Genomic DNA, 18388 nt, shown 5'->3' with positions numbered 1-18388 from the left:
ACCTCACCCCTATCTCTGGGCCAGTATTTGAGCACGACCTTGAAATCTGGTGTTTGCAACTGGCAACATATTTCTGTGCCCTCACACTATCAGCTGCAACAGACCACACTTTATCAACAGCTTTATGTATCCTGTGCTGAAGAACAGTCAAGGATTTAATTTTTTCCTCCTGGTCCACCATAAATTTTCTCTTTTGAGACATTAAATCTTTAAAATTGGCTTCATGACAAAACACAGAGCAAAGAGTTACCAGTTTAATTGCACTCTGGATATAGCACTGTTTCTGGAAATAAAATAGCAAGGAGATGAAACACATTCATAGAATCAACTAAGAATAGGAGCTATAAGATCAAATGCTTAATCCCAGACTAAACAATGAAGAATGATGATATATGGTGCTCCAAATTAAAAGGCAAAAATTAGATATTTGGACTAGAGACCTGGATGATGGGAACACTTATGTGTAGTGAAGGTAAAAGAATGATAAAATTGCACAAACCCCAGCCCCAGCCCTCCAAAACTGATTTCTTTTTTGTGACTGTGGACAGAGAGGGTCCATGAGAGGTCTCCTCCTGGCTGTCATTTTTACATTATTTATGACAGATCTGACATTTTCATTTGCACTTTCCTCCAGGATCATTCTTAATAAGAAAAATGAAGGCTGAGATGAGTCATAGTTTTACAGTCAAATCCATAATCTTGTTTGACAAACCATGAAAAAATATTTCACCTTAGGACAGTATCAAAAATAAAACAAACAAAACTATCCAAACAGGCAGCAAGGCTGGTCCATCTGCAGAACTGGCTCAAGAGCCCTCCAGAGTAAATGTATTACAGGAGAAGCAGCAGGTCAGGGAGGGATCTGTAGTGCTCCACAGCCACGTGCACACATAGCACAGAAAGCAATTTGATGATATGGTGCACACAGAAACAGTAAATAAAAACAAGGAATGAATCAGGCTCCCACTGAAAATCTTACCCAAAAAATCACAAGAGTGCATTAAATGAGGAAAGAGTTTCAGATGATACCATGAAAACAAAGCATCTCATATGGACAGCTGCAAGTGGAACTAAGTGAGAAATTCTGGAAGAAGCTGACCCATTAAAAAACCCAATTAATCATATTCAAAAGACCTATTAATAGAGTTGAGTGTTGCCTGCTCTGCAGTTTGACAAGAGTTGACAAAAGGGGACAAAGCCTGTGGGGATTTTCTGTAATCAGGAGTACAGCAGTGGTTACTTCAGCAATCTCTGGCTATTGAATATTTTAAGATCAGCTAAATGATGTCAGCTTGATCCCATATGCCAATATTTTCCAGAGCTGGGTGACAGGGATATGGTCCAGTTGCAGGCAGCTCTAGAGGAGTTTGTGCTGTCTGAAGTTTTCAGAGGATACAGAACATGAGTACAGTCTGTTTAGATGGGACACAGCAGCCAGTGGCCAAACCTGTGAGCCTGCTACACCCTTCATGTGCTTCCAGCTGATGCTGGAATTACAGCCAAGCTGCTGAAAGACAGTGGAATCCAGCCTGAAGCCTTCACTGGTCAGAAAAATAATTCAAAAGGAAAGAGAAAAATTGTGAATGACAGAGAGACTCTCTCTTTCTGGCACTGCAAACAACCAGACCCAAGAGCTTGCAGACAGGAGCAATGAGCCATGATCTTTAGGCTTTGGAATATTTATTTTTGTATGATTTCATTTCGGATCATGCACTGCAGGTCAGAATTCATCTCATATGTATGAAAGCTAAGTTTGGTTCATTCTGCTTCTCTGGAAATAAGCACTAATATTTTAGCAGATAGCTACAGCCCCTGCTCTGTCTGCCATACAGCTGTTTCCAAGGCTAATTCTGTCTGCCTGGGAGCTGCAGCGGGAGCAGGGAATGGCCTGTGCAGCATTTGCCTCAAAGGCCAGGCATCCTGTGAAGGACAGAACTGAAGAGTCTGTGGAGACCTGGCAGCACAGACTGGCAAAGGGCAGAGGAGACACTGCAATGGCACTCTGCAGAGCAGGCACAGCTTGGGGGTTCTGTTGTTGTTTTGGTTTGCTGTTTAAAAATAATTTAAAAGGAATACTTTTTTTTTCTTTTTCAAGGAAAACCCCAGAGTATTCTCCTTAAATTAAAAATAGCCTGAATGTGCTTTTCATCAAACTCCAGCTAACCTCTGGAATTGTTCCAGGCTTCAAGTATCTGCTTGAAGCAGGACTAGACAGAACAAGTCAGAAGATGGCAAGTTACATCGATACATTTTTTTAATTACTGAAACCCAGCATGACTTTCTCTGTGAAGATTAGGTACAGACCCCTCATCAGTCTAGGGCCATGGCAGCATAGTGCCTAATGCTCAGCTGGAACAGGGATTTTACATTCTTACCTTATACTCTCCACATTACAGCTCAATGTAAACTTGGGAAAACCTATCAGGTTCCAAACCTGCTAATAATTATGAGGTGCTTGTAAGAATCTAGCAGATTTTACTGTGTTTATTCTCAACACAGTTGGGAGGTGTGGTTGTACATTTTCTGAAAGCAGAATGGATGCTGACAGAGGAGGTGGGAGCATGGCAGTGTATGGCTCCAGCCTTTTTCTGTTACACTCCCTGTATGTGCCACAAAGAGAAGAGGCTCCTCCTGACACTCCCCAAATCTTCCTCAGAGTGCACACAGATCTCTGCTGGCTATATTTGGAGTCACAATGATGCAAAGCTCTCACCCCAGTGCTGATGTACCAGCCTACAAGCAAAGCCCACAGAAAACAAGAATTGACTCTGGGTGTTGCATTCACAGCTGGCAGCACTGCCTGTCACTTCACCTCCCTCTCAGCTCATCTTCTGTCCCAGTGGAGCTGTGTGCCTACTGGACTTGTAAATGTTTCTGAGATCCTATTACAAAAGTGCTGGAAAAGAATTCTGTGGGCTTCTGTGCTAAAAATCAGTTCACATGGCAGCAGCCATGGCCCCAGCACATACTGCCATTGGCTGGATTGGTGTTGGGAATAATTACAGCCTGCACATGGGAATGTCCTGCTTGCACAAAGCTGGAAATGTATTTGGGACCAGCCACAGAAATACAGTGCCATTCAACAGCATTTAACCTGCACAGTGTCAATGCCTTCAGAGTTTTTGTACAATTCTGTAAAATAAAAATCACATGCCTACTCAGATCCACATGATTCAAAGCTGCAGGAAGCTGGGAGACAATTCCACACATTCTCCTTTAAAAAAAAATTCTCTTAAATTAAAGATGTGTTTAACTCATTCTCACACAGAGATGAAATGAAACAGACCACACAGCTCTTAGAAAAGAACATTAATAATTTCTTTGGCTATCCAGAGTGGCAAGATATATTTAGCTTGTACTGAAGCATGGGTAGTTACTCAGTCTTGTATCTGCATTCTGTGCTGATAGTAAACAGGTGAACAGAATTAAACTGACATCTGAAGCAGTCACACATCAGCAACTACACAGAAAAAAAGCCACATTTTCAGATTGTCTTTTGAACTAAACCAGATTACTCTTTGGTAGTCTTTGTTCCTACTAAAAGCATGTAAGTTTTTTGAGGTACAATCACAGATTTTGTGCAACTTTCTTGCAAAGAGCTGAGAGATGCATCTAAAGCTTCAGAAATGTAGCATTCCAAAAGCCAGGTGTGGGCTGGGAATCATCATTCATGACAGTTGTGATTTTAAATAAATCCTTCCTTTTTCTGGCTTAAAAATTGCTAAGCAGTGGTAAGGAAGTAGGAGGGTTCTGATTCACAAAAATGATGGCTTACTTTCTGTAATTTTCTTCTTGTCATTTGGAACAACGAGGCACATAATAACATCTGACACTTCTGTAGAGCTTTCCAAGTGAGATTCTGGAATCATTTTGCAAATATGAAAGCCTTAGCTCAGGCAGTAAGTGCTTCTCTCCTCTCAGATAAGAGGACATGGTACTCAACCCCACAAACCTGAGAGTGGATGTGCACAGGGACTGCAGATTAAAAGGAGAATATTCTAGATAAAAAGGTCTTGCTCCTGCTTTTGCTGCACTTCAATCATGCAAGAAAAGCGGCTCTAAAACTGGCCCAGTTAAGGAACTTGCCATCTTAGGAAATCACATTGCATTGATCAAGTTTGTCCAGAGTCCTTTGCTATTGACATTTCAGAGGAGCTCTTCTTGCTGCTAAACAAAATGCAATTCCCATCTACCGGTAGTAATTCATCCTGGACTTTTACAGCTATAATGTGCCTCTTTTGTGCCCTCCTGGATTCATAAATCACAGGCTGATTCATGAGACCTTCCAACAGGTTGCAAGAAAGAGTAGCTGAAAAAAGCCTGTGCTGCTTTGAAAATGTGATGCTTTGCATATATTTTCCCTTTTTCATACAAAAGGGTTAGGATATTAAACCTATTTTTTCTACATGCAAATTTTCTTCTATTATTTGGAACACTGAAAATACAGAGCAGCTGCTCCACTTGCACGACCGTGAGTTAGAATTACTCACAGTGTTCAACCTCTTACTTGTTATGAACAGCAGGAAAAGAGATACATCACAAATCTAAAATTCATTTTCAAATAATTAATCATTACAAAGAATGACCATGACTCAGCTTATTGCTCTGAATACTGCCTCTATGGGTGGTTATTTTGTTAGAGAAGAAATAAGCTGCTGTACCACAATAAAATTTCTCCCAGTAGTCTTATGAAACATAAAGGTGAAGGCTCTAAGAAAATGAGTCTGGTCCTCCAAATCAGTGTCATCCTTGGAGCACTGTGTATCTGACTGCTCTGGCAGTGCAGGTCTGACAGCTGTGCTAAGGTAAAACTCTATTCCCCACTCTTTTCTCAGGGTGGTATCTCAACTCCCAGATGCCACAATGCTAATTTCCACCCTTCTCCATTCCAAGGCTCACTGCTGAGTACCAGAATTAGCTGTCCTTCACGTGTCTGCTGGGTCACATTTGCTTTTATGACAGTCCAGAAGAGACTCAAGAAGGACACACTGGGCAGCTGAATAACAAACAACAAAGCAAGGCTGAGGGTGCTTCCAGAGAGAACAGTTCAGCTGGAGCAGCCTTGGGAGAGGATGGTCAGTGACAACCAGCCTGGCATTTACCTCATGAGCTGTTTCCAAAACACAAGCACACTTAATTCAGGTGAGCCAAAGCACAGTTACAGTCTGTGTATGTATGACAAGTCACCTTCTGTCATGCTGTACTAATTGTGCCCAAATCCACCCAGAAGATGAACAGTCCTGGGCTGAGTTAGCAATGGAGTGGGTGATCATCTCAGCATCTGGGGGCTGCAACCATAAACCTGACACCCTGACACATGGGATGAATGTCAGATGACAGAAACCAAATGGTGGGAAGATATTTGAACAAGTCTGTTTAAGATCCTGATGAACAGGAATAATTAAATAAATAGAGGAAGAATATATAGAGGCTTAATGCATGTTCCATGTATCAGTTTAGAAAAGAGGTTTTTTCCAAAAAAAAAAGAAAAAGGCCAAATCTCTTAGCTAGAAATCATCGGTTTAAGCAGAAGGTTCTGTGTGAATGAGGAAACAAAGCATGTTCTTTTTGTTCTGAAGTATTCCTACAAAAGGCTCTAATAGAAACAGTTTATAATATTGACATTTAAAGGGTAACCTCCAAATAGTCCTCCCTATTGCCAATTGAAATATCTGGGAAGAAAGCCCTGTTCTGTTCTCATATGCTTCCCTGATATTACAGAAGTCAAGTTATTTATTCTAAAGCACATTTAATCTTACAGACTTTTTTAGCTTTCAAAGGTGCATCTTTTTTTTCCCCTTCTAAGAAGCAGTGAGTCAAAAAAATACTGAAATCCCTTCCAGCAGAAGACATAAATAAAGGGAATTTATACTGCAAATAACAAACAGGCCACAGGCAAAAATGGTACAAAGTACTGATTCCCAGTGCTTTACTCCAAAGCTTTCCTAAAGTGAATGCCTGTGTGCACATGAATAATGCACAAACGAATGGACCAACATTTTTACAGCAAGGGAGCCCAGGAGAGCATCAGTCCATCTGCCCTGCCAGAGCAGTGCTGCTGAGCTGAACCCTCCTCTGGCTGCCCTGCTGCCAAGGGAACATCAAGCCTCAAGTCTGGCCACCTTCTTACAGCTCCAGACACACAAGTGGAATTTCTGCCTCACAGTCAAGTGCCCCAGATCTATCCAGTAGTCAGGAGCAAACCCTGACAGACTACTTTCACTCTGTGAACTGTCTAAGCAGCTTCACTGAAGTATTAAACACAAAGGCATGACAGTTCAAGAGCAATCTACAGCCCACCAGGCTCCCCATTTAGATTTCCTTGTGATATTATCATATTCAATAAGCGATTAGGTAAAGACATATAAAATTCAACTGTCTTAAAAGTATAAAAGCCATTCAGGTGCAAAGAAGACATTTGCACCATTTGGACTCTACAATAATTGCAGCCAGTCTCTAAAAATCTGCAAGACTCATGTCTATTTGAGTGCACACTGTTCATTTCATTAGAACTTTAATAGTCCTGACAGATGTTTGCGAGACATCTCGCCTGCGATATCCTCATCTTTAATTAAGAATGACAAGGAGGAAAATAAGATGGAAAATACTAGAGGTCATTAGATTCCTTTTTTTAAGTGGAAGAATATATGTAGGAGGATTTTCATCCTATGTTCTTATTAGCATTTCACTTCCTACTGGCAAAGGCAGTGGAGCTGAGCCTTGCCCTTCGGTGCAGCAGTGATGCCAGTCCTCTGCCTCTGCTAACTCTGCTGTCTTACAGCACTTCTGCATTTGCACAAATAGAAGCAGGGATGACACCAACAAGTTAATTTTCATTCCACAGCAGGATCTGAACTCCACCCTGCAAGGGTGAGAGGTGTTTGAGTCAACCTATTAAATCTCTCCTGTCTCCTGACACCTCTTTAATTTCTCATTTCCAAAGATGTTCCTAATTATGTCTTTTGGGATTTGAACCAAAACTTTCTGTATTAAAAAATCAAATCACATTTGACAGTCCAAGCATACATGGTAACAGTTCTTGTTAATGGGTTTTTGCCATCAAAACACTGAACCTTTAACTAGTCTCAAATCCTGCAATTGTTGATTATCACATACACTATAAGAAAAGTAGGCAACTCACATTAACATAATTAACAGAGTAAATAGAGCTAAAGTATTTAAGTAGGGGAGGAGCCAGGGATGCTGGTGACAGCCACAAGTGGGCAGATAGAAGGTGCATGAGGAAAATGAGCAAACTTACAGCAGTGACCAGAGGTATTTCATGACCTATCTCCTGTGGTGGGCAATGCTGTGACACCCTTCAGCTGCTCTGCCCCCTGACCTTTCCTGCTATTCTGACCTATCCTGTTCCCAGATCTCCAACCAAGGGAGAAAGAAGAGGAGGAAGAATTTTGTAACAGTGATCCCCAAAAGTTAGAAAAAGAGCAGCTTGGGCATTACAAGGCAACTAGCTGGGAGAACAGATGGTATCTGGCCAATCACCAATTCTAAGGCAGGTCTCAAGTATTTCATTAACACTGAATTTGAAAGCAACTTTGCATGAATGTGTTTCTTCCTTTATTCTTTGCCCTGGAAGACCAGCTGTAAAATCATTATAATTTTCATTTATTTATTTTCTGAAGGAAAAAGGAAGCAAAAACCACAAGAATTCTGCATGGAAGAGTGCTTTAGATTGAGAATATATCGGATGAAATTTTAAACATAATCAACATGGTCATAAAAATATATCAAGAAAACCTCTGTTTTAAAGTAAACACAATGTCCCACTTACTATCATTTAGAGAATTTTAATTTTAAATTGTCTGGAAGTAAATGTAACAACACAGCCCATGAAGTGAGAACAACTTACTTGATTAAAACTCAACCTTACCTGTTCCTGTCCCAGTCGGATCACCTCCCTGGATCTGCAGAATTAAAATTAAATCAGTGTTACATATGCATCTATGTGAAAGACATTAAATACAAACCATAAAAGCCAATGGTGCTCAATTTTCTGCCTTCTATATTGTGTCATGTTGACAAGTCAGCAACAAGGAAACCATTACTTCTTATTGGAGCTTACTATCAGCTGCTGCCATCCCTGACATTGCTTATCCATAAGCAGAATGGCAGTTTCATAAAAATAATAGGTCTTTTATGGATAAATAGGGAAAATAACTAATCTCAAATGGGTTAACCAGATCATCCTTTTTATTAAGTGCTGAATCAGAACCTGCTTTTTAACTCATGATGCACTGCTTTTGGAACTGGAAAGGCTTTACATTTTGCTGCCAACCCTCCACATGATGGGAAGACAAGAAAAGGGGGGAATATGGAATATTTTTTGTATCTGTATCCCATTGACTACCTCCAGCAGGAAAAATCCTCATGTGAAACTAATCTTTGAGTAACAAAATAGTGTATTAATTACTGTACATGCAGGATCTACAGAAATAGTATTCTATGCTTTAATGCCAGTTGAGGGAGTGTGACATGATCAGTTTCAAAGTAATAGCACACAAGCACAATTTTAGTTGTGAGCTTAACTATGAACTGAGATACACAGTGCTGTCAAAAGAAAAAAAGCTTTTTGTAGGATGACAGGACAGAATGTAACATCCAGTGATGTTCCTTGTGAGATGTGCTCTGCCTTCAGGATCAGGTTGTTCATTCTTCTGAAAGGCTACAATATCCTAAGCTGCCTGGACTGTAACTCTGTAAATAAAGATCTTTGACTACCAAGGACACAGTTCAGGAACACAAGGTGCTTTTAAACTCCTTTACAAGAAAGCCTGGGCACCCAGTGCTGGAGCACACTAGGAAAGGATAACCTGATAATATCCAAGTACCACAACCTGAAACAGAAATTCAGATGCTTGCTAAAGTTTCATCTGAATGGGATTTCAACAGGCCACAGTATTACTTATCCAAATTAGCATTTCCCTCTCTCTCCTTCTGTTCATTAACCACCCACCCACATCTTGGGGAAGATAGCAAGAGCCAAGGCAGTGACTCTTCAAGGCTTTGTCTGGAATGGCAGCAAATGCAGTGCTGAATGCAGTGATGTTCTGAGTGACAATGTTAATGAGTGACAATTGTCAGTAACAACCATTAATACACATGGCATAGGTAAGGACAACCCTCATTCTGATGGTATATTTAATACACTTCTATTGCAAGTTGTCATGCATGGAACCACCTAAACCTGAGATAAGTTAAATATATGGGATATTTTGAGTGCATCATATATTGTGCATTACACAGGCGTTTTTTAATACTCACCACAAAATTCCGAATTGATCGGTGGAAGATTGTTCCATCGTAATAGTTCTTCTTGCACAGTTTGATGAAGTTTTCACATGTTCGGGGTGTCTGAAAGACAACAGGAAGTTTTAATTAAGCACAACCTTTAAACAGTCATTACAGTGGTTACAAAAATCACTTCTCGCTTGTGCCTTACAAAGGAACAAACATGCAGGACTCAAAGAGGACGGAGGCTCTGTCTACAGGAAAAAGCCTGCAGTATACCTTCTTTAAGGTACACTGGAGAGACACACACTGTGTTAAATAAATGAAACCCAGACCTTCCAATTAGCACTGAGAAGTGTTGAACATTAGCTCAGATAACAGGAGTTCCCAGCTCACATCTTGATGGTGAACACAGGAAAGCTCAGAGACTTGCAAGTAACTGAGTTCCAGCAGTGCATCACAATCCTGTTCCAAAGGGAGTTTCTAGCACTGGAAAATGGTAATTTACCAGAGTAAGAAAGAACCTGACTTCTCTGCTCCACTATTTCAAAGTGAGCACATTGAAGCTAACTGAGAGAGAAGCATTTGGTCCTCTTCACCACTTGGAAGTAACAATGGGACTGACCCAAGTCACTGGAACACAGGAAAAATAAAAAAAAACAAATTGTTTTCAAAGCCCTAAATAAAAGAAAAAGATGCTAAATATATTGCCAACTTCTAATTCACTTGTACAGTGCAAATTAAAGTAATTTAGTAAATTTATGAGTCATGATATTCAAACAGTACCTTCTGAAAAACTTTACTTTCCACCTCATCATCCTTCCACTGTAATTGTATGGATTCTCTTCTCTGCAGTACTACAATACCTTCAGACATACAAACACAAGTACAGAAACAGCCTGTTTTCTATACTTGGACATGTTTTCCAACTCCACTGTGGATTATGTGCATAAATCTATTCCAGTTTTACAAAAGAATACATCTAACTGAGTTCTCAGAGGCCTTAAAATATCCTTATTGCTGGATGTGGTGTCAAGTAAAGCGCAGCATGAGCTGCAGGGGCTGTAGGTGAGCACACCCAAGATCTGTCTTTGTGAAAGGCACCAATTCACTTTGCACTGCTGTGACATCACTCTTGGTCTGGGAGCTGCTGACAGACACTGAGCCATGCAACCTCAAGTGACTTAAAAGCAAAAATAAAAAACAACCACCAAAAAAAAACCACAAAAAACCCCAAGGCCAGCCTGATTATAATAATTTAAGGATGAAATAATCTCTATCTCTTGAAAAGCCAGTCCACACAAGTATTCATCCAGAACCCTACAGAACTTCAGTTTTCTGTATTTTCTCATCTGAAACACAACCATTCTCACCCCTCTTTATTTACACTGAAATGTCTCTTAAGTTTCCAAACAAACTTTTCCTGTCATTATAAATTCTCTATATTGATTCCTTCTTAATTACTCTACTCACATGACAGTTTGTCAGCTGGGCCACAAGTGAAAAAACTAGCAAACTCTAATTTTACACCAGCCATTATTTCATTAAATGGTAATGGTACCATAATGGCTTTATGGTAGAATGTCACCAAGACATGTACTTTGGTGGCATCCTGAGGGCAACTCACAAGTATATAACTATATTCCATAAAATTGTATCAAGCAACAGGAGGTTCTCCTACAGTTTCAATGTTTATAGTAAATGTGATTTTTTTCCCCTTTGAATTTAACATGTATGCTTTAAAATAATCTTTGTACTTAATCTTTCTAGTAAAATTCAACCCCTGAGGAATCACTTGTGAAGCACATGTTTCCTTTATAAGACAATATCATAATAACATTGATCCTAGCATTTTGCTATTAGTTATTACTTGTGGAAAATGTCAGTAAGGATAAAAATAAGTTTAAAAATTTCTTTATGAATCAGAAATGGAATCAGCAGCTTTTAGCCCAAGGCACTTTCTGTCATGAGAGCCAAGCACTCTTTGGAGAGAGAGAGACATAGTTAATACATTCTCGAGGGGGAATACAGGAACCTGTAATTAATTTTTCACAAAAAATGAAACCAGGCAAAAGACTGAGTCCCCTAGGAATGGACACCAAATAATCTTAAATTTGCACAAAGCTGATAACCCAAAACAGATTTCCTATTTATTTTCAAAACATGATTTGTAAAATATACATCAAAAAAACTGGCTCTAGTAATGTATTTTTTATGTAGGACCTGTGCTGACCCTTCTCTCTAAATGGATTTCTAGCTATTATACCCTTTCCCAGAAATAAGCTTTTTAAATGCAACTTCAGAAATATTTAGTATACATGCAATAGTCATTTCACTGCAAGGTTTTCTTTAAATAATTGCCACCAAATTGGTTCCCATGGTCACCTCATGCATCACAGAGATACATTTGGCAGGTAAACAGTTCCTTAGCAACATTAACACTACCTTTTATAGTGCTTTTTAGTAGACACAAATAAGAAGGTTTGCATTCAATCAATAATAAACCCCAGTTTCAGTCATGCAGTAAATCTAGAATATCTGGCTCAGATTATCTGATTTATTCAAAGCAGTTAATGTTCTTGGCAAATCTCACACTGCCAAGCACATTTCAGGGATTTTTAAAGCAGCATCCTGTCCAAAGCAGGAGAAAAAGGCTCGAGGTTTATGCAGAAGGTGCAGATCCTCAGTAATGAAGTTGTGTTCTGCACTGACCACACAAACAAGGCCAGTCTTTGAAGTCTTTGTTCCAACTACAAAGACTGATGACATATAAATACACATAAACAAACCTGACTTTGTTATTTGATACAAGATCTTGTGGCAGGTGTCAGACTCCCATTCTCTGAATGCAAAGCTGTCTCCTTCTTCAGAAACTTCCTGCACAGCACTTGCCTCACACCATTTCTGAAGGAGGAGGGGATGGTCAAGGCACCTGCAAACGCAGGAGGCAACGCTGGTGTCTTGTTCTCTCACCCCTGACTGTGTGCTCCAGGCTCTCATTTTAGTTCTGGCTGGATTTGACTTAAACTGGCCTCAACAGCAACAGCTAATTTCCCCCCCTTTATCCCTTTTACATTAAGCAGGAAATGACTTAAATTATTTTATTCTACTGACTATGACTTAGACCTATATGTAAGGAAGTCTAGGGAAAAATGCAACCATGTTAACCTGATCTGAAATCCACCGACAGAAAACATGGTTTTAAATCTACTGCAATATCTTCTCAGAATGATGCAGTGACAGTCCTTAGGCTTTTCTGACCAAAGAGTGTGGTAGGAGAGCCCTGAGAAATCATCCTTTTCTTAGGTCAAGTTGGGACCATGTAAGTGACTGCAGTGTCTCTATGATGTCCTTCAGCTAAAGACACTTCTCTTTCCAAATGACAAATAGGAAAAAGAAAAATTTTATTTATACCAAAAATGAGTCACCTGCTCCAACTGTGCTCCCTATTTATTTTGTAGATGCCAGATAACTGTCTTTCAACTGCTGAAAATTCACACCCAAGACAAGCAGTAAAATTTTAATAAATGCTTTGAGACAGGAATCCAGAAGAGTACTTATCCCAGAAGATGCCACAAATGCTTTGCTTGGCTCACAGATATACATATTTAATGGGGCCACAGCCCAATGGTTTTCTAAGTAGGTTTAAGTCTCCATATAGCTAACACCCTTAGTAGCGTGGAAACACCAGCACTCTACCAGTTACTATGCCCAGACAAATTTCAGAGTTAATGAGAGATTGCAACAAAGACTGACCCTGCAAAAATAGTAGTGACAGGAGACTGTGAAATCATTATACTCAGAGAATACTGAAGAAAGGAATATACAATTTAGAAAACCAAAGCAAAACAGAAAAAAACCCTTAGTGCCTACTACAAACTCCTAGGATAAATGCAGATTTTATTCGAGCCAATTTCAGTTTCCATTTTGCCAGCAAGGGTGGCTCCATGCCAGGTAAAATTCATCTCTCCTGCTGCATCCCTAGACCTGAAGGGTGGGACCAACCAAGCCAGGTCCCTGTCTGATTTCCCAGTCTGCAGCTGTCCTTTCTCATTAGTTACAAGGGTTCATTACATTTGTAAAAGTTACCTTAACTCAGAATCTCTACTGGACAGCGAAGAGCCAAACAGGAGGAGATGAAAACCTGCAGCACTCCTGTTGCCAAGGTGCAGGAGATGGGAAAAGAGGGAAGAGCTCCTGAGTTGTTGCCATGACTGCAAGGAAAAAGGCTTTACTATGTGAAGAGCTAATCATTTCAAAATGCTCCATCCCTTGAGGATGTGCATGAACCTTGAAGGGAAATTTCACACTAAGCATTCAGAAGCTGTCATTCGCACATCTGTATAATTTTCTTGTGCTAATTCCACTTCCCTTTTATTTCTTTTTTTCTCTCTAAATTGGATGAACCGTAGTAGTGGCACTAAACTACAGAGCCTTGCTATATGCTCATTAACCCTATGTTTCAAAGCAGGAAATAATGAAAAGCTCATTCCTCTCAAATTAAAATTGCATTCTCCAGCCTTCATCTTATCACACAAATGCCAGAATTCTGCTACTAAGAGGCATGAACTAGTGACAGAAATTTCTAAAGCTTCAAACGAAGCTTTCCATTTTCTTAACATAGATCTCCTTTAAAATGCAAGGTGCATTTTGCTTTGCTTTAATCCATTTATGTTCTTTTACACAGAGCATTTTTTATCTTGTAATTGTTCATTCAGCAGCTCTTCTAATGTGTGAGCCCAGAACAAGGTGATTTGGTAAGGTTTAAACTCAAGTTTCCCCCCTACCTTTCAATCTGTAGTACTCAGCCTACCCATCACACAGAAGAGAATTCAGCAATAAAAGCTTGGCTTTATTTGGGGCTTAGTCAGAGCTAAATGTAATAGTACAATTTCAGGAATCACCACCTGGTGATTCAAGTGCAAGTGTCTGTTCCCTCCTCCAAGCCACGGAAAGAAATATGTAAAGTTTCAGTGTCCAATACTGTTCTGGAAGGCCATTTAAACCACCCCATTTCACTTTGCACCAATGAAATATGAGCACATTCCCTTTGTTTCACAGGAAGAGGGACAAGAAAACCCAAAACTCCACAAAGCCCACTGCAAGAGCATGGGAAGAATTTCACTGTGGGAAGCCCGTGACATTTCCCACAGGAGAAACATTTACTCCAGACCTAAACACCACTCCCTGCCAGCTCCACTTTCCTGCTAACAGTTCCCCAGTGTGAGAGAGGGACTGAGCCAGTGACAGGTGATGGTGGCAAACAACAGCTGCCTGTGGTGGTTCAGTTCAAGAAAGCCCCAGTTCATCTAAGGGACACAATTCTCAACTGGTTATACCACAAGCAAACGCGTTCAGGCAATTTGTGATCTGTGATCAGAAGAGCACAGTTCCAGAGAGTGAGCATTGGGAGACATGAAAGCACTGGGGCACTGTGGGGTAAAACACTCAGCCAGACTCCTACTGATAATAAAAAAGAATCAGAACAAGTTAACTATGCCTTGGGAAATAGATTGCTGACTTGATAGCAAACATTTGCCTATTTTGCTACCTCAAAGCCTCCAAGTTTGCTTAGAACAAAGAGCAGAATTAATACATTCTCATTACGCAGAAACTCACTGTAATTTAATCAGCTATTTAGCAAAGACTTCAGCAGATAGCTAAATTTCACTTTTAAAAGGCATTTCTTCCACAACACTGACGTTCATGATGTTACTGAAAACTTTTCTGAAGTCTAAGCAAGATGCTCAGCTTAGACAAGATGCCAGTAAAAAGATGACACACTTCAGTTTTAGTTCTCACATTCTTGCAAACACAGGGACAATCAATCAGTTTAGCTGAGCACAACTCAAATTAAACAAGGCATCTAATTCACTCATCTAATTTGTCAATGTTAACTACTAGTTCTCCAGAGGCAGAGTCAGCCACAGCTACTACTTTTTCTCCAACTTAAATTTACTGCAGTGGTAGAAAAGAAAACAATCCTCTCCCCACCTCACTGCCCCCTCCAAATTTGTCATCACACAAGGGTTAAGGAGCTTGTCAGAGAGCACAGTGCAGGGCTGGGTGCTGATGAGGATGGACTGGTAAGCAGGACAGCACAGGTGGGTACAGTCTAAATGAGGATGCAACTTTAATTGCTCAAGCAACCTCCAGCAGTTTAAAACTGGGAGTAATGAAGGTCCCACGGCAGCTCCCTGGCATTTCATCCATCTGCAGCTGCCTGCACATAAATTCCACCTTTTCAGAAGATGCAACCTGTAACACTTTCCACACTAGACAGAGAAGCTCTGGTAGCTGTCAACCTCCCAAGGTCACCCTGCTCTCATCAGACCAGCCAAGGTACAAACAAGAAACACGTCAGAGAAAGATGAAGAGCAGCAGCTGTGTAACTCCAGAACACCCACCTCATCCTCGGGTTTGGGATCACTCATGGCAGACACAGCTGCCATGGGATGGCTGCACCTCATGTCTGCAAATGTCAGAAATAAGGGGCACGATCCAATAACATCAATTCCCTTCCCAGATCCAGCTTGCCAGGGCAGCTGGGAAGGCAGAAAGGATCCAAATGTGCAAAATGCCTTTCCACCAATTACTCAGTGCCAAGGGCTGCCAGGAAAACACACAGACAACCCAGGGCAGCAGGGACAGCTTCACGGAGAGGTGGCTCAGCATATAAAGCTGTGGGAATAAGGAGGAAGGGGGGACATTGATAAGGATGATGTTTGTCTTCCCAAGTAAACATTATGGTGATGGAGCTCAGCTTTCCTGGGGATGGCTGAACACCTGCTTGCCCTTGGGAAGTGGTGAATTAATTCCTCATTTTGCTCTGCTTGTGTGTGCAGCTCTTGCTTTACCTGTTAAACTGCCTTTAGCTCAGCCCACGAGTTTTCCCCTTTTCTGATCCTCTCCCCCACCCCACGGGTCAGGGAGTGAGTGAGGGGCTGTGTGGGGATTAGTTGCTGACTGGAGTTAAACCAGGACAGGGTGTTATGCCCCCAAAGTTAAAACTATTAAAGTGTCAGCTTCCAATCACTCGGAACAGCCTAGAAGTGACCTGTTCATCAAGATGGCTGTGCAGAGCCATCCTACTCTCAGCCCCAAAGAGCAATAATCTGTTATTGTACAACTTGGAGGAAAAAACACACCAAGAAGTAACAACATCCTCTCTAACAAACATTTTTTAAAAACATATCCAGCTCTTCTACTGGAAAAACACAGCTTTGTTTGTTCTTAGTTTCTGTTGACAAGAACTCTCGAAGTTGAGAGTTGCAGCTCTCCCTATAATGGCCTATTTTGATGAAAAAATAATAAATAAGCCATTACAACCATGCCAAGACCACTGTATTTCATACCTCCAATCCTATTACCGAATGAACAGATACTGGTAAAACATCAGCCAGTTATTTCCCAGACAGTACCAATATCATGTTGACAGAAAGCAAACAGAATGAAGGTTTAAATTAGAAAGAAAATGAGAGATTCAGGAAGACTGGAGAACCTCATCATGCCAGGAGGTCAGAGGATTTTTTCAGCAACTCACTTCTTTCCCAGTGGAAATGGATAAGAAGTTTACAGGCTTCTGATCTTCAGAACAGTCCCTCACACAAAAGGAGAGGTGATTTCAAAGAACAGGGGGTGGATTACACATTTATAGATCACAGGCATATTTAACAGGTCAGAGGGCCTAAAAAGATTAAAACATCAATGTTTGTAGAGCAACAGCCTCTTGGGAAAGCTATGCCAAGACATCATCATTAAGCAGAGTTTGCCAGGCCCTAAAACCTCAAACAGCATTTGTGGAGTGTCAGATGGAGCTTTGAAATCCATCTCACATTCTTCTTTGTTTTGCCATCTTGCCCTTAAACCTTAAAGTACTAAACCTGAGAGAGAGAAGTGAATTTATAAAACCTGCCAAGGCAGCTACAGATTAGTATTTGATTACAGCTCTTGGCATGTGCTGAACCACCAGATCATCATCCCAGTGACCACTCGTAGGCAGAGGACACACCCAGCAGAGAAGGGAGATAGAACATCAAACCACGTGTTCATCATTTTGACAGGGTCTTCTGGAGCATTACATTTACATATTTATTTATATGTATATATATATGTATTTAAAAATGGCTGCTCCACCACCTACAAGGTAAACCTCCATCACTATAGTGACTAATGCAGCAGAATTCACATGGATAATATGCAGTTGTTCCCAGCAGCAACTTGATTAAAGCAACTAGAAGAACTTGAGGAGACCAGAAAAATCACAGTAAATAAAATACAAGAAATTCAGTGATATTCATTGCCTTTCATCAGTTATTTCTTCAGAATTTATGTGTTTGATATGCATGGGACTAGAACTGAAAGAATAACACTTGTTGGATGTTGTTAAATCTTCTGTACTTGCCAGAATTACTTCTGGCAAGTAGAATTTTTGTAAATTTTTAATACAATTAATGTATACAACAAATGTTTCTTATGTGCAGCTGAACTCAACTTCCTGGAAAATGTCCCTACAAAAGGCCATCTGATTAGTCCCCATCAGGAGGAACATACTGTATCTGAATAGGAGGATTGGGAGAAAAACAAACGACCAAAAAATGCAGTAGGCACACTGCTATGATCCCAAGAGAGAACAGTACCTTTGCTCATCTGAGGCACAAATTCAAAAGGGGGGGAAAAATCCAGAAATCCAGCTTATCTTCCAAAGTCTTTTTATTGCCTTTTTTCAGGTCAATGATTGAAACCACACACCATCCTTCTAGAACCTGAGTGAAGTTTTCTGGTGCTCTGAACAAGTGATTTCAAACACTGAAATTATCTGGATTCTAGTCCTATTTCATGCTCTTTCTGAATCTTGTCACAAAGTAACTGATGACTTCAATCACACTGCAACACTGATTTCCTGCCCTGGATCAATACAAAACATTTCTTGATTAGGTTTTTGGTGCTAGGAAGAATTTCATCACTATCAATCTTATTGACTGGCACCTTAAAGTACCAGTATATGAAGAACCCTACACTTAATTTTAAACAAAGGTTTCCACATGCACATATAGACTGAGCTACAAACAATCCATACTGGCAAATAGCTCAAAAAAATGGGAAAGAAAGGAAAGAGCTGTGAGGGGACAGGGAGTGA

At 40.4% G+C, this 18388-nt stretch overlaps 1 protein-coding gene across 1 annotated transcript in view; it reads right to left on the bottom strand.

The window, feature by feature from the left end:
* Positions 1 to 18388, bottom strand: part of PPIL2 (peptidylprolyl isomerase like 2) — a 68350-nt gene that overhangs the window by 16351 nt on the left and 33611 nt on the right. The window contains exons 13-14 of the mRNA XM_071445421.1: positions 9283 to 9372; positions 7892 to 7925 (exon numbers count right to left, since the gene is read on the bottom strand). Of these exons, the coding sequence (XP_071301522.1) occupies positions 7892 to 7925; positions 9283 to 9372 (124 nt within the window). The remainder of the gene's footprint in view (positions 1 to 7891; positions 7926 to 9282; positions 9373 to 18388) is intronic.

Source organism: Agelaius tricolor, unplaced genomic scaffold (genome assembly GCF_023055355.1).
Source record: "Agelaius tricolor isolate 1412-34295 unplaced genomic scaffold, bAgeTri1.0.p SCAF_20, whole genome shotgun sequence".
NCBI lineage: Eukaryota > Metazoa > Chordata > Aves > Passeriformes > Icteridae > Agelaius > Agelaius tricolor.
The sequence above is the reverse complement of the archived record's forward strand: the minus strand, read 5'-3'. Positions and strand labels throughout refer to the sequence as shown.